Source organism: Dermacentor albipictus, chromosome 1, assembly GCF_038994185.2.
Source record: "Dermacentor albipictus isolate Rhodes 1998 colony chromosome 1, USDA_Dalb.pri_finalv2, whole genome shotgun sequence".
Taxonomy (NCBI): Eukaryota; Metazoa; Arthropoda; class Arachnida; order Ixodida; family Ixodidae; genus Dermacentor; species Dermacentor albipictus.
In genome coordinates this window covers 249,394,037-249,408,447 of record NC_091821.1, presented here as the reverse complement: position 1 = coordinate 249,408,447, position 14,411 = coordinate 249,394,037, and the positions used below count along the sequence as shown (strand labels likewise).

Here is a 14,411-nt window from a genome sequence, read left to right as displayed (position 1 = left end):
AGTTTCTCGAACGTTATCGATGCTTTATCCGTTGTCTGTTGTCACCGGCGCTTATGTAATCTGATTGTATGAACTACCGAAAAGCACGCATGTTGTAGTACTCAACGCGCAGTAAGACGAGACTGTAGAGAACGAATTACACCTCATCCTCACCACGTGTTGTCGCCCTTTAGTCTGGGCCAGTATTTTGTAGCGAAGCCGTTCCGATGATAATGCATTTTCATGCTTTTTGTGCTTGGTCAGCGGTGTTGGATCTGGAGGACAATCTTACACCGCTCTCCCCCAGTTATTGGATCTTGCCGTTGAATGCGGGAGTTGGCCGACGATGAGGAGGACTTTGAGATGAAAACTGGAGATTTATTTACATTATTTACAGTAAACACATGAAGTAAGCCGACACTAGATCGGAGGCTGCGGCCCATGGCAAGAAGCCCGAAAGAGTTGAATGAAGGAATGCCTCTCCCGGTGCCCTGTCTCCCCTTCGGTGCCTCGAGGTCACGTCCTTTTCGGCGAATCGTCGAGCCCGCTCAGGTGTCGTCATTTTCCTGCAATGGCAGGCGCCCATGCGAGTTCAGTCATATACAAAGGGGGGGGGGGGTTGCTCCAAGGGCTCTTCCGTAGAAAGGGTGACTTGCCACTGGCGTTGCCTCGCGGCTTGCAAGCACACTCACAATAGGCGGTTGGGGGTTCCGAGGGCTTCACGGTGATTTACAGCCGTCGTCCCCTTTGGGTTGCAAGCGCTCAGCTTGGGCAGACAGGTTGTTTTAGAGCGAACTTTCAGAGCTGCAAATTAGCTTTGCTCGGGACACAGGTTATCTGGAATCGTGCCAGGCTTCAGCTACACTTTTGGGAGGAGTCAAGCAGCAGGACAATAGCTCTACGTGCGGCGCACGCGGTGGGGGACGCCAACTTGTTTGGACGTGCTGCGCCTCGTGAACGTAGTTCGATGTCATCTGGTGAACTCGAAGGATGCCAGAAAAAGGTCCCATATCTAGCAGTCCTTAGAGTAACCTCCCGCGCACGTTATCAACGGGATCAGCCGGCTGTTAGCAGTGGACTAGCATAGATTAGCATAACGCACTGCTACAAAATACCGGCTCTGGTAGGCATTTTTATTTTGTCCAGCATGATTACGAGATAAGATTACGTGTATAAGATTCCCCTTTCATGCAAGCGTTTTTATATCAGCCAAACGGGGCGGTGCATCAATGACCGCATGCGCGAGCACTGAAAGTTCAAAAACGAGCTAAAGATAGTCAGTTATCATTACATTGTAATGAATGCGGCTGCAAGCCGTTTTTCAAAGATGTGACCTACCTGTCAAACTACCTCGATGAACGCGCACGCCTTATTTCTGAAGCTCTCCACATTCATGTTAGCGGCGAAGCATGTGTAAGCCTTCCCTCTATTTCTCTCCTTCCTATCGCATTGCAATCCTCCCTGCGCATGCCCAATTCTGTTGATTCTGTGGTTTGAGACTGCGGCGGAGTATATATATGCTGACTGAAAGAATAAAGGCACTTTGGTTGTTAGTCAGCGCTGTTGTCTGTGTCCCTTCACTCGATCGTCCTGTTGTTTAGCGCTGTTTTTTTATTGCTTTCATCACTGTCCGTGAACAGACGACTTGTAACGCTCTGTGTAGTGACTAGTCTTTTGAAGAATAGAAAAGAAAAAAAAATGCTGTCAAAGGTTCCACTCTGTCTTTCCTACGTGTCGTGTTTTAGATAATGGGTCCTCCCTATTTTGACGCACGTTTCTAATGGATAGGCTCTTTTTTTGTCATTGGCACACGTGCGCCCTGGCAGTGTTTCAGTATAAAATCGACCCGAGTATGCGGTCCGCTCACGTTATCAACGGGATCAGCCGAACGTGAGCGGTGGATAAGACTAGCACAGAATAAAGGATAACGCTTTGTTGTGATCGACCTTTCGGTCCTCCCGGCGAGCCTGGGACTTCGAGCCGGAGCTGCGCCTGCTGAGCGGCCAAGGCCTCTTGAATGGGCACCGATGAGCTGCCCCCTTTCGAGCCGGTGGACGGGATGTTGTGATCGGCCATTCATTCCGCGACACCCCTCGGTCACGGCTCGCGCGATTATAGTGAAAGGGCCGACAGCCTCGACAAAATGGTTCTCGACACGGATGAATTATGACCAGCGCGGGAATGCTTTTCATGAGAGGTTTCAGAAATTAGCAATGATACGGCTGCCACCTTTCAGCAGCACAAACTGGCGTATCCAAGCCAGAGGCGCGCTCAGTGCGATGATATTTGAACATGTGCCCAACAGAATTTCTTCACCATATTTTTTTAGAAAAATATTATCGACCCGTGTGACGCACGTGTCAGCTGCTGAAGTCAAGGTCACTGGTTCTACACCAGGCCGTACCGGCCGCATTTTGATGGCGGCGATCTGCAAAATTACCCTTGTTTGAAGCATCGTGAACCCTGGTTGACATGACAAAGGAAGCACATGTTAGTAGAACATGATTCGCGCATATTTCACAACAAGACTGTGGCGCCGATGGCTTGTTTCATGCCTGCTTATCTGAAATTGGGCAAGAACACCGCTAAGCGACCTAGCCTTATATTATATTACTGTACGTGATGAAAGTGTGCTGTGTACCGTGGGTTTTTTGTTGTACGTACGCTCTTTCCTTTGTCCTTCGTTTGGATACAAAAACTGTAATAGCTGACCTCAAGGTCTAGTTCGCGAAGAGAGAGAAAGAAAATTTTAAAAATGCTGTCAAAGGTTCCACTCCGTCTTATAGGTATCGTGTTTTAGATAATGGGGCCCTGCCTATTTTGACGCACGTTTCTAAACGACACGTTCTTTTTTTGTCATTTGCGCATGTGCACCCTGGTAGTGTTTCGGTATAAAATTGACATGAGTATGCACTGCTGAAGTGAGGATCTCACACGCCCTACGATTTGATTTGTGACTACAAACGAACCTAATAGACGATTTGCAAATATATGGGAGTTGGCGGCCCTAAAACGACCTACCTTCTAAAGAAAACTCGCCAACAGTCGACCATTCCGAAAAACGAACGCCGCGGAGATCGTATTTATCGATTACGACATCTTTTGGCAGGCTATTCAAACTTGATGTGCAATTTCGCCATTCAATATACTATTCTAACACTTCACTAAAAGTCGAGCTCGAATTCATTGCAAAAAGTTTTGCATATTGCATTGTCAAAAGTAACGTCAAGGAGAGAACATGTGACGAAGCGCACAAAAAGGAGCAGCCTAATGATGAATACATCATAAAACATCAGTTTAGTACACACAATGTGCAGACGAGGGTCCCGAAATCAACGGACGAGAAATATGAAAAAGGAGCCTCGTGTCCAGCTTTACTGCGAATGCCCCGTCTATTTGTGTTTCTTCTCGCTAGCTCATACCCCCCTCCCGAAATATGTAAATAATGACTGGAACCGATATACAGCCTTATTAGCTAGAGTGTCTCGTTCATGTGTTGTTTTGCACAATACCATACGTGTCGAGAAAGTGTGATAAATAACATCGTTACGTGCTTCCGTTATCTTCGCTTTTCTGTACCTCAATCTACTGTAGCGAGTTTTTAGGACCTTGAAGTAAGCTAGGAATGTAATAGAGTGAAAACATTACATACATCACATATCAATAAAGAAGACAAATGCCTGCTTTAGCAAAGCCTTCAAATAAAAAAAATAGAAGGACGCAGTAATAGCGAAATTTGCTCTACAACAATGCGCCTTTTAGACGAGATACCTTCAAATTTTCGACGTGTACGAGAACAGCATCCTCTCGGCAGACGAAAGCCCAAGTGCACGCTTTTGTCCACGGCCTGCATGTCGCGCGGAACAAAACAGAGCTGGCCACGCGATGCGAGAGTGCGCTGAGTAATCACTTTCCCTCCTCTCTACTATTTACCCTATGCTCCTGCTGGCCGACGTTCAGCTGTCCGCCATCCGGATTGTCAAGCCAGCAAAACTTCCCTCAGCCTTTTCTTCTCACAACCACGAATAATATCCACGCCTTGTCATCTACACTTGGTAAGTGCGTCGGGACGGCCAGGCGGACGGTCGCAAATACAGGGAAAGGAGAAAAAGAACCCGACACGGACGCATTCGTCTTTCCGGAAATGTCTCATTGTCGCGTAGACACTGAGGTCGACAGACTATCCTGCTTTTCTTTTGTGTCATGTTCCTTCGCGCTACTGAGATTCCTAAATAGACACTAATCAAGTGGCGCTGCAAAGGCAACCTGCAGTGAGCTTCATGGTGTGAAGGATTTTGTCATATTATTGTTCAGTTGTCTTCCACGTAGTAGTGACGGTGAAGAAAACAGTCGCAAAACTGTGAGTGACGAAACGGACTTTATTGGGCGATCCTGTGCCCACAAAAGCAAGTTGTACTCTAAGCACAACGATAGCGGCAAACAGTCGGCGATCGTCGAAATCTGATCAGCGGCGAAACGCGTCGGATTTTATACATGAGTAATCGAAGGTTCCACAGTAATCCCTGCTTCCCGCGTGTCTTCCAGTAAGTACTAGACAATTCGCGTCGCTCATACAATCAGATTTCATAAGCGTCAGTGACAACAAACAACGGATGGAAGCATCGACAACGTTCGAGCAACTAAGACCGTTTTTTCGTAGGCGCCGCCATATTGTGAGCGCAGTGGCGCCGCCGATGAGCAGCGCCATACTGGCTTGGGTGAAAGCGGTCTTTTGCATGGCAGGTATACGCTCGGCGGCAGGTTCTGGCGTTTGTTTTCGCCGTCGTGCGGCCTGTTTAGTATTACGTGTGTCTTCTACGTGGTAAACGGTTCTGTGAGACGTGCTGAAATGGTCGGAATTTCTGCTGGCGTTGAGGTGGACGGAACACGCAGCGCGATGTGTGCGCGCATATTCGCGTCTACAACCAGCCTCGGAGATGAATTGTGTATTTCTGAATGTTCCAGTCACTAATGTGACCTTATTGCAGTATTATCCTCTATTTCTAAGCTGCGGTTTAGGAGCAATGAAACATACGCGATGATCGTAACAGCGTGAGCGTGGGTACCGTTCTGCTACGATAGGAGCTGTGATGTTATACTTCGACAAGCGTTCAAACTGTTCGCTGCAGGTTACATTGCGTGACCACTTGGTTCGATGGATGAGGTTTCTGCCCCTGGATAAAATAGTTTTGACAAGTGATAGCAGCATACCTTACAGTCTGAATTACGCTTGTCCAGCAAGGGGACTGTTTACGAACTGCGCGAGCATCCTAAGCATAGTGGTAGGTGCTGGATTACATATATCTTTGTTCTATATGCCGCTTGGTCCAAGCATAGCGCATCAGCGGTTATATATTTATAAACGTTGTGCGGCGTGACTATGCGAGGCCCTGTTGCGGTGTTAGCCCGTTTTCTCTTGCGTTTTCTAGAAAGAGGATGATAACCGAATTTCTTTTTCGGTTATGTTCGTTCCGTTCTCTACGACGCACTCACACGTATTACGGAAATTTTGTCCTCAAAAATAGGCATCGCCTTTTTTTTTTTATGCGATCCCTCATATATTATGGCTGTATGCAGGCCAAAAAGGCAATGCCGAAGCGCACAGCTTACATATGTACCGTGCTGGATCACCAACCGCAGTGATCGCTGTGTTGAGCAGCGCCATCGGCCTCATGCAGGAAGGCTAGAGTAGACATATGGTAATTTCAAGCCTACTAGACTTGAAATGCGCGAGAACGATGCCGGTGCATCACAAATATTTGATTGCGCCTGCCGCTTAGATGTTTCGTAGTTGCCTTAGGTTGGCCGTGCAGGAGCATGCGCTCTTATGCTTTATGTTTTACTCCCTACGCCAAGCGATCAGATACTGAGCAGATTTACCATTTCATGCTGCTAATAAAGAGACACCGGTTTTCTTTGCTGAGTTAGAACCGATATAAGCAAAATAGTTCACAACACATGCACACACCGCGACTGATAATGTGCGTACACCGCGGCTGATAAAACGCGTCACATTTTCGCGCCCCCAAAAGATATTTCCGCCTATTGTAGTTACCGATGCACCGAAAGGCTTCCCTGACGACCTTATATGAACGGACACGGCGTAAACTTCACAGAGTACGATCTAAAACATCAAGAAATCGTTCCGCACCACGCGACAGCAATACTTTCAAGCTGCGCCGCGCCGGATCGCCCAAGCCAGAGAGGAGGAAAGGCTCTCCGCGCGCCCTGTCCTCCTCGCCCGATGAAACGGTCTCAGGTGCAGGCACGTCCTGCTCCGAGCGACCGCTGTGCTGCATCGGCAAAGAGCATCCCTTCAGTCATGACTCGGTGGCGTCGCCTGGTGGGGGAATATGAACTACTCGCAAGATGGCTGGATTCTTGCCTGACATTTGAGCCAGCCACTTTAGCGGGCAATGATCGGTCACAAAGACAAATGTCATTCCGTAAAGGTAGCAGGCTAGTTTTTGAGATGCCCAAACAAGGCATGCACCTTCTTTTTCCGATGAGCTATAGGCCTCCTCTCGTACCGTGAGCTTTCGGCTGGCGCATAACACTGGGTGCTCTTCACCATTGTCACCCTCCTGACACAACACAACCCCCAACCCACGATTGCCTGCATCGCACTGTACAATGGAGGGTCGGTCGTAGTTCGGTGCACGCAGCACGGGAGAAGCCGAGAGAGCCGCTTTTAGCCCCTGAAACGCGTCCGCCTTGGCGTCATCCCAAATTACTCTTTCAAGAGCCGATTTTCTAAGGACATCGGTCAGTGGAGCCGCTTGTTCTGAATATTGGGGAATGGGACACATCTGATCTTTGGTTGTCGCATTCAGCTTCCTATATTCAATGCTAGGCGGTGGGTCTTTACCCGGGACCTCTACAAGAATGAGCGGAGAAGCATAGAAGCTCTCGCAAGGCTCGATTATTCTAAGTTCCAGCATCCGCTCAACTTCTCTTTTTAACATTTCCTGCTGTCTCGGTACCGTCCTGTAAGCTCGTGACTTCACTGGAGCCTCGGATGCGAGTTCTATGTCGTGAGCCATCAGTTCCGTCTTTCCTGGATTTTGAGAAAACAAATCCATGTTCTCTTCTACCAAGTTATTTGGATCAGCCAATCGCAGGTCTGTCAAAGCTTCCCGAGACGCAGCGACCCTCATCACATCTTTCGCACCCGTAATTTCCTTCATTTCGCTTAGACACGGAATTTCTGTCGCCACTTCCTCCGTCATGTTGAGAGCCAAATTAACTGTTTGCTCCTTCATGAGAACCTCTCTCGTCACTTTTGCTAGCATGCTATCTAGTGAACTAGAGCACGGCAGGACAAACAACCCGTCGACACATTCGACGTCCTTCATCAATGCGCTCTCGAACTTGGTTTGTCCGCCTGATTGCCCAAGAGCCTTCACCGCTGCATTTTCTGCAATCTCTCTCTCATGCTTAACAGTCTCTCCCTCACTACTCACAGATACTGAAGGGTTCTCTGGCTCAATTTCGCACTCATCGCCGAGTGGATTGCTTACTTCCACGTCGGTATCCCGTTCTTTCATTTCCAGCTTAGCAGCCAAGGCACGCGCTTTAGATGTCGTTAGAGCCGGAACGCTACCCTCTACCCAATCTTTACCCTGGTCCCTCAGTAGGCGATCGGTGCGGTTAGAGAACAAGTAAGTGTACTGCGGCGGCAGCTTGTTAGAAACAGCCGCCTCAGTACACACTTCACCGAACGGCCCGCTGAGCACCACATCTGCGACCGGAAGGCAGACACTCGTGTCCTCTAACACAGGCTTTATCCAAGCGCATTTGCCATTGTACTGCTCCTGCTTCACATAATCTGGGTGCACCAAGTCAATGGTTGCTCCACTGTCCCGCAACACGTTGCAGCTTTTCCCATTCACCTGCAGTTTAGACAGGTGCGGTTTGAGCAGCTCATCATTAGTCTGCGAGTCAGAAACGTACGCGAACACAACCCTTGGTTTGCGGCAGCCGACAGCTATGTGACCGGTTTCGTTGCAGTTAAAACACGTCACCGGCCTCCGTTCTTTGAACAAGCTCTTCTGTGAACGCTTCTCGCGAATCTCTCTCTCTTGTTCCCCTACCGGCTGCTCGTGAACCCTCGGCTCCACTTCTTTCGCAGCATCTTTCCCATTACTGGGCCTAGCTGTACCCTCCCAGCCTCTCTTTTCCACCGCACCGGCGATCGTAGCCTCCTCTTTAATTCCTCTGCGTGAGGCATACTGATCCGCCAGGTCAGCGGCTGACTGCACCGACTCGACACGATCTCTGTCTTGGATCCAAAGTTTCATTGCCTCCGGCACCTTTGAATAAAACTGCTCCAAGGCAAACACTTCTAACGCCTTTTCGAAGCTGCCAAAAACTTTGGCGCCCTTTAACCACTCGGCCAAATTTACCTTTAACTCATAAGCAAACTCAGCAAAAGTGGCGCCCTGCCTTTTGTTCAGACTTCGAAATCTCTGCCTGAATGCCTCTGCTGACAAATGAAACCGCTTCAATAGGCTCGCTTTCACCTCATCATAGTCGTCAGAATCATCCGCAGGCAACCTCGCAAGCACATCTGCTGCCTCGCAGGGCAACAAACTAAGCAAGCGCCGCGCCCAAGTGCTGCGAACAAATTTTGACTTTTCGCAAGTTCTCTCGAAATTTACTAGATACAGGCCTATGTCTTGTCCAACCTTGAAGGGCTGCATAAGTTTAGATAGATCATATAGGTCATGTCTACCTGCTCCCTCTGATTCCGGAACCACACTTGTCTTTCTCAACTCGACTTCAAGTCGAAGTTTCTCTATCTGAAGCTCTATTAGCTTCTGCTCGTCTGCCTTGCGCCTTAGGATTTCGTTCCACATTTCTACGATTTCCTCTTTCGCAAGATCCGTGCTCTCAATCGCTTCAATGATACTTGCTTTCGTCATTTGAAGCTGAACTTCAACGCCTAGCTCCTCGCAAAGGGATATGAGCTGAGTTCTAAGCAACCGTTTGAGATCCATCACGGAACACTGGTGTGACAATGCCTCGACCTCTACCCAGAATTACCAAAACACACGCTTCTGCGGCAGGTCCCGGCAGGAGGTCAGGACCCCACTTCACGCAGAGTCAGAGTCGAGGAGAGCTTTCTCGGCGAAGAATTCTTTATACAGTATGTACAAGTTGGCGTGGATATCAGGAGAGACCAACCGAGCAGCTCCAAGCTGCTTAAATAACACTTCCCGTCCCCAGATTCCCCAGATAGTCCCTAAGGACGAACAAGTTCGAGAGAGAGAGGGTCCGGGCAGCCTCCGTGGTCCCAACGCCGCTTTCAGTGGCCGGCGCCTCCGGGCACTGCGCTGCGCCGTCAGGCTAATCTGGCGGTCGGTCGGTATGGGGCGCCGGGCAAGTTCAGTGGCCCGGCATACGACAAAGGGAACCAACGATCTGCAAGGCAAGGTGTCGAAACATAGTCCTTGGGTGGTCGGTAAAAGGGTTGCCCCTTGGCGCCGCCGCACGAAGGAAGGGGTGGGGTGCATTGCTGTCCGCACGAGGAGGGGCCGAATAGCAGTCGGTAAGCCGACGGCCGCTTCCGTCGTTGACGCCGTGCAGCTGCGAGGACACCCACGCCGCGCACTTAGTCGTCACGTGCCCGAAGCGGGCACCATGTGGGGATTAACGCTGCCTCCACGGTCGACACACCACCGCACTGGCCTGCCGTCAGGCAAATCCCAAGGCACAAACATAACAGCGGCTACAGTACGAGGCCGCGGTATACGCGCGGCGCTCCCTGCGCTTGCGGTTCTGCGATGAAAAATAAAATTACACCCACTTAAGTATATCAGTCCGCCGTTGTGTGTCGCTGTTGTCGAAAAAAAATGTGTCATCGTGGCGGGTGCCTTGCGATCTGTGTACAATAAGTTGCGAACTGAAAAACAGTCGTATTTTCTGTTTTCACCATTCAGTAACCAGCCGCGTGCATCGGCTGTGTGATGCCCTTTCGTCGATACGTCGTGTCGGCCCGTCTTAGCAGCGACATGATCTCGAAATTTAGCATCCATATGCCATTGCTTAAAAAATCACTACTTGTGTAAATGAGCGTTCAAGTAGCTGATGATGAAGCTGTTGCTGGTTTAAAGTTGGGAATGAGCGTTTTGGGTTAAACATAGAAAACAAGAAGAAAACAACAACAACGGTAGGTCTCATTTTTGTCCAGCGTTTCAGTTTTAACAGAAAATGGAAGCAAATTTACAATAAAGCTAAGGCGACGATCTGCACGCAGCCGCAAGCCCACATGAGCGCCAGTGAGAGTAACCTGCCAAAGTTAAGGTCATGTGTCCAGCTAGCGGCTCAAACAATTTTCACTTTTTTTTCGTTTCTTGGTCCATTCTGTCTGCGTCTGCGACGAAAACGAGAAGTGGGAAGGCAGATAAACTGAAAGCGGTGGGGAGAGATGGTAGCGTAATGGTTCGCGTGCCCAGCTCCCAAAAGCAGAATGCTGCGAATACATGGGCTCGAATCCCTGTAGTTTGTGTGTGAAGACAGCTTTCGGTGCTCTCTGGTACGTGACGGCGAAGCTAAGAATGAGGCGGTAGCCTGACGACTGCGGTCGCCGTCAGTGTAACAGAATAAGCGGGCGGTGTAAGGTCACACCTAAAGCCGAAAGTATATTTAGAGGAAATACAGTATGCAACTGTCGACAAAAAAAAAAGGATGAACAACGAGCGGTGTTGCTGAGCGACGCTGTAGACCGATAATGTCACGAAAGACAGGACCACGCACGTATCCCGGTGGTCAGTGGAAATGTACATCGACAGCATGTGAACTAGCGTGTAATTGATTCTTCATTAAGGTCGTTGCGTGTTTGTGTTGCGTCTAGCACGAGCGAGTAGTGTAAGAGATGACGCTGGAGAGAAAGCGGTGAGCGATATCCGCGCCATGTAGCCATATTGAACGTCAACGCCGTGTTGAAGAAAGCGGGCGAATTCAGTTGCTCACGTTGCCAGAAAGGCTTGAGTGGTAGCATACCACTGGGCGTATTCCGTAACCACAGCGATATGCACACACTATACGGAAATGAACAGAGGAAAGGGGCCCAGTGAGTTGGACGGCCTTTTCGAGCTCTGGCATAGTTTGAAAGATGAATGCGGCGAAGTATGATGACGCACAAAGTAGTATAGGCCAACCTAAATGAATCAGCGTCGTCATACTTGCGCAGGCGCCCAAAATACTTACTCAGGCGCCCAACAAGGGAATGTGAAAATAATGGGGAAGTGGAAAGCAGCAATAATGAAACACAGAGCACTGTAGGGCCACAATAAGTACGAGTTGGTGCGTGGAATCTGGAAAGGAGTAACGGTGCGCTATTGCTAACGTTCGCAAATGCCATTCTTTGCTTAAAATCGGATATTTTGTCGCAGTTGGAGAGAGAGAGAGAGAGAGAGAGAGAAAGAGAAAGAGAGAAAAGACAGGAAAGGCAGGGAGGTTAACCAGACGCACGTCCGGTTGCTGTCGGGGTTGGAAGGTAACCGAAGATCGGTAGACCGGCTGGCTTTAGGAGCCCACGGTAAAACCACAAATGAGGCAGTGCAGAGTAACACGGGTGGAGCCTCTTTTGAAGTCTGAGAAGCACAGAGGAAAATTAGTTTTGCAGAAAGGCTCAGGAACATGAATAAAAATAAATGGGCAGCTATAGTGCGCAAATATCTGTACTTGAAAAGTGGGGAGATAGAATGGAAGAAGAGATCAAGAAAGTTGGCAACCAAGTACAGGGTAACTGAAACTGTATATAGAGAACCAGGAGTCATCAGAAAGAAAGCGAGAGAAGCAGAGACAGTCAAATGGATGCAAAGAATGGAAACAAAAAGGACCATGGAGATTTACAAGAATGAGACGAAAGAAATTAAAAGGGAAAATCTGTACGATAACACAAAAGGAAGTGCCTTGCTATTTAAGGCTCAAGCCGGTTGCCTAAGAACAAAAACATACCGGAGCAAACACTGGAAACCAGATGAGGCATGTGTATGCTGCAGAAAAAATTCGGAGACCACTCAGCACATCCAAAAAAAGTAGGAAAAAGATTGGTACGACCGGATACAGGCATAGGTAGTGGTACAAGGTGGATGGATAGGGAAGTTTTGAGGAAGAGAAAAAAAGATTAAAGTGATGTATACAAAAATACTAGAATGAAAATCATTTATAGCATACCTGAGTAACTCAAGCAGGCTAGGTGACTATTTGTCACCACCCCGTTTCAAACGGGAAGCCAATAAGTCATCATCATCATAATTCATCATCATATTCATGCATCTGGGACGCTTTCGTGCGCTCTGGTACTGTTGCTGCGGCTTGGATTACGCGATTAAATGCCTTTGAGCTGCTATTTGATCCTTCGATGATTTGGACAATGACGGCTCAAGGTATACGAAGGGCACAGTGCATGCTAGTGCCTATTTATCCTCAGATGCGTTTAATTTTCTTTCTGCAGACATAATCACGCTATATTGACGCGGGTATATAGAAGTGAAATGTCTCTGCAAAAGATCATGACGCGCTAGAAACGCACTGTACTTCAAAATTTGCGAGCTATATGATATGTCTATCATTTTGTGAGCTAGTTTCATGGCTGGCCCACCAAAGAAGCCAAACCCCTTCCGTCGTGCGGCAAAGGTGCGAAGAGTGGTCACACACTTTTAAGAGCAAAAGGAGAAGCACGGGGCATGGAGGGGGTTGGAAGCAGTGGCCGGGTGTGTGTGTGTGTGTGTGTGTGTGTGTGTGTGTGTGTGTCGCCTAGTTCCGTGAGGGGTTTTTCTTTTCTCTTGATACAGTCGTTCGGAGTACAGTGCGCTCCGCTTGGATAAACCTTTAACATTTTCACCGTAGCAACCATTTTAGTGATCTTTTTTTCAAAATTTACCATATAGTAAAAGGTAATCAGAACTCCCTCACATTTATTTTTTTTATTAAGGCTCACCCGTACTGAGACTCAGCAAAATTCTGCTCCACCAGACTCACACTCGCGGATCAGTCTAAGTTTGAGTGAGTTTGCCGACCTAGCTCTGCCATACCCACTCCCGATTCCCCTTAGCGCTCAACGCTTTCGTTCACAAGGTTGCGGTGAAAAGAAATCCAAGTGAAGATAAGCCGCGCTCTCTAGAATTCCTATCTCGAGATGGCATCGAACCAGATGGCCGGTGTGACCAGTTTCCCTGTGACGATTTTTCAGTTGATGCTTGGGATTGCAACGACTGGACTCGTTCCCGCAACGATTAGCCTAACAGCAGATACTATTTGGTTTTGCTCTGTTTCCGGAAACACGTGCAGCTCCAAAGGACACAAATGACTTGCGCAGACACAGATAATAAGGCAAATATTAAATACAAGAACGTAAGCCACGAGCGGGTGTCAGGAGTCAGAATGCTTTCAAATTTTTCAGAGCTGCTAGCCTTCATTGCACAGCGACCTACGGAGGCGATCATGGTGACGTCCCCCAATGGCTTTAGCGTTGAAGCGGACTTCTCATAACGCAGAAAGTAGCCCTGCTTGGGTTCGTCAGCCTCATCAACACCTGTGCGCAATCACATATAAGGCGATGTGTCACGGGATGAGGACCACAGAAATCACCGACAACAATGAGCTCAACTTCCATCCAGACATCTCTTAAGCAAAGAGGGATGCTAGAACACCCCTATTATTTCCCACATCAGTATATCTTACGCTGCGGAGAAGCGGACAAGAATATAATGACGTAATGCGTACACGGACTAAAACATACGTCCTTACAATGATCTAGGTTCGGAAAACTAAGCAGCTGCTGTGCCTTCCTTCGTAAACTAGACAAAAAAAAAGGTAGTAAAAAAACTACCTTCAGTGCGTTAATGATCTGGGCGATGCTCCTTTCCCTTGGCTGTGACAACGCTCCGCAAAACGTGTGAAGAAAGAGGCAATGCGCACGCTGACATCTCGCGCGGAGTGCCTTCTACCGCGGCCTGCGCTGGCGCCGTAGCCCTGGGCTCACAGCGCCGCGCGGTGAATCCGCCTCTTTCATTTTCCTGCCTGCCCTCGGCCGCACGCCGCTGAAAACGTTTTGGAAGGGTCCCGGGGCTTTCGCCGGTTGATTTGTGTATCTGCGCCCACGTTGAGTGCGCGTCGGTCGTGCGTTTCGTGGATCGCGAGTCATTATTAATGGCTTCTTCGGGACAGCGTGTCATTCCTGAAGCCATGTAGCACTCATTGGCTACTGGGTGAGCAGGCCTGAGTGCGCTGTTCTGCAAACAGTGTGGCCGATAAAGGTACGCTGAGTTCCGTTTGGCGGCACGGCTGCATTGGAATTTGTCACTGATTTCGGCACTTGGACATCACTTTTTATATTCTTTTTACACATTTTTCAGATGTTTCGCATATTCAAAAAGTCTTCGAGCGCAGCCTTCTGCGGCAGATTTATTAAAGCGGTGCAC

General features: G+C 48.7%; 1 protein-coding gene across 1 annotated transcript; it reads right to left on the bottom strand.

The window, feature by feature from the left end:
* Positions 1-6,299: 6,299 nt before the first annotated feature.
* On the bottom strand, positions 6,300-8,978 carry LOC139048112 (uncharacterized). The gene has a single exon (XM_070522604.1). The coding sequence runs from the start codon at positions 8,976-8,978 to the stop codon at positions 6,300-6,302; it is 2,679 nt and encodes an 892-aa protein (XP_070378705.1).
* Between the last annotated feature and the right edge of the window lie 5,433 nt (positions 8,979-14,411).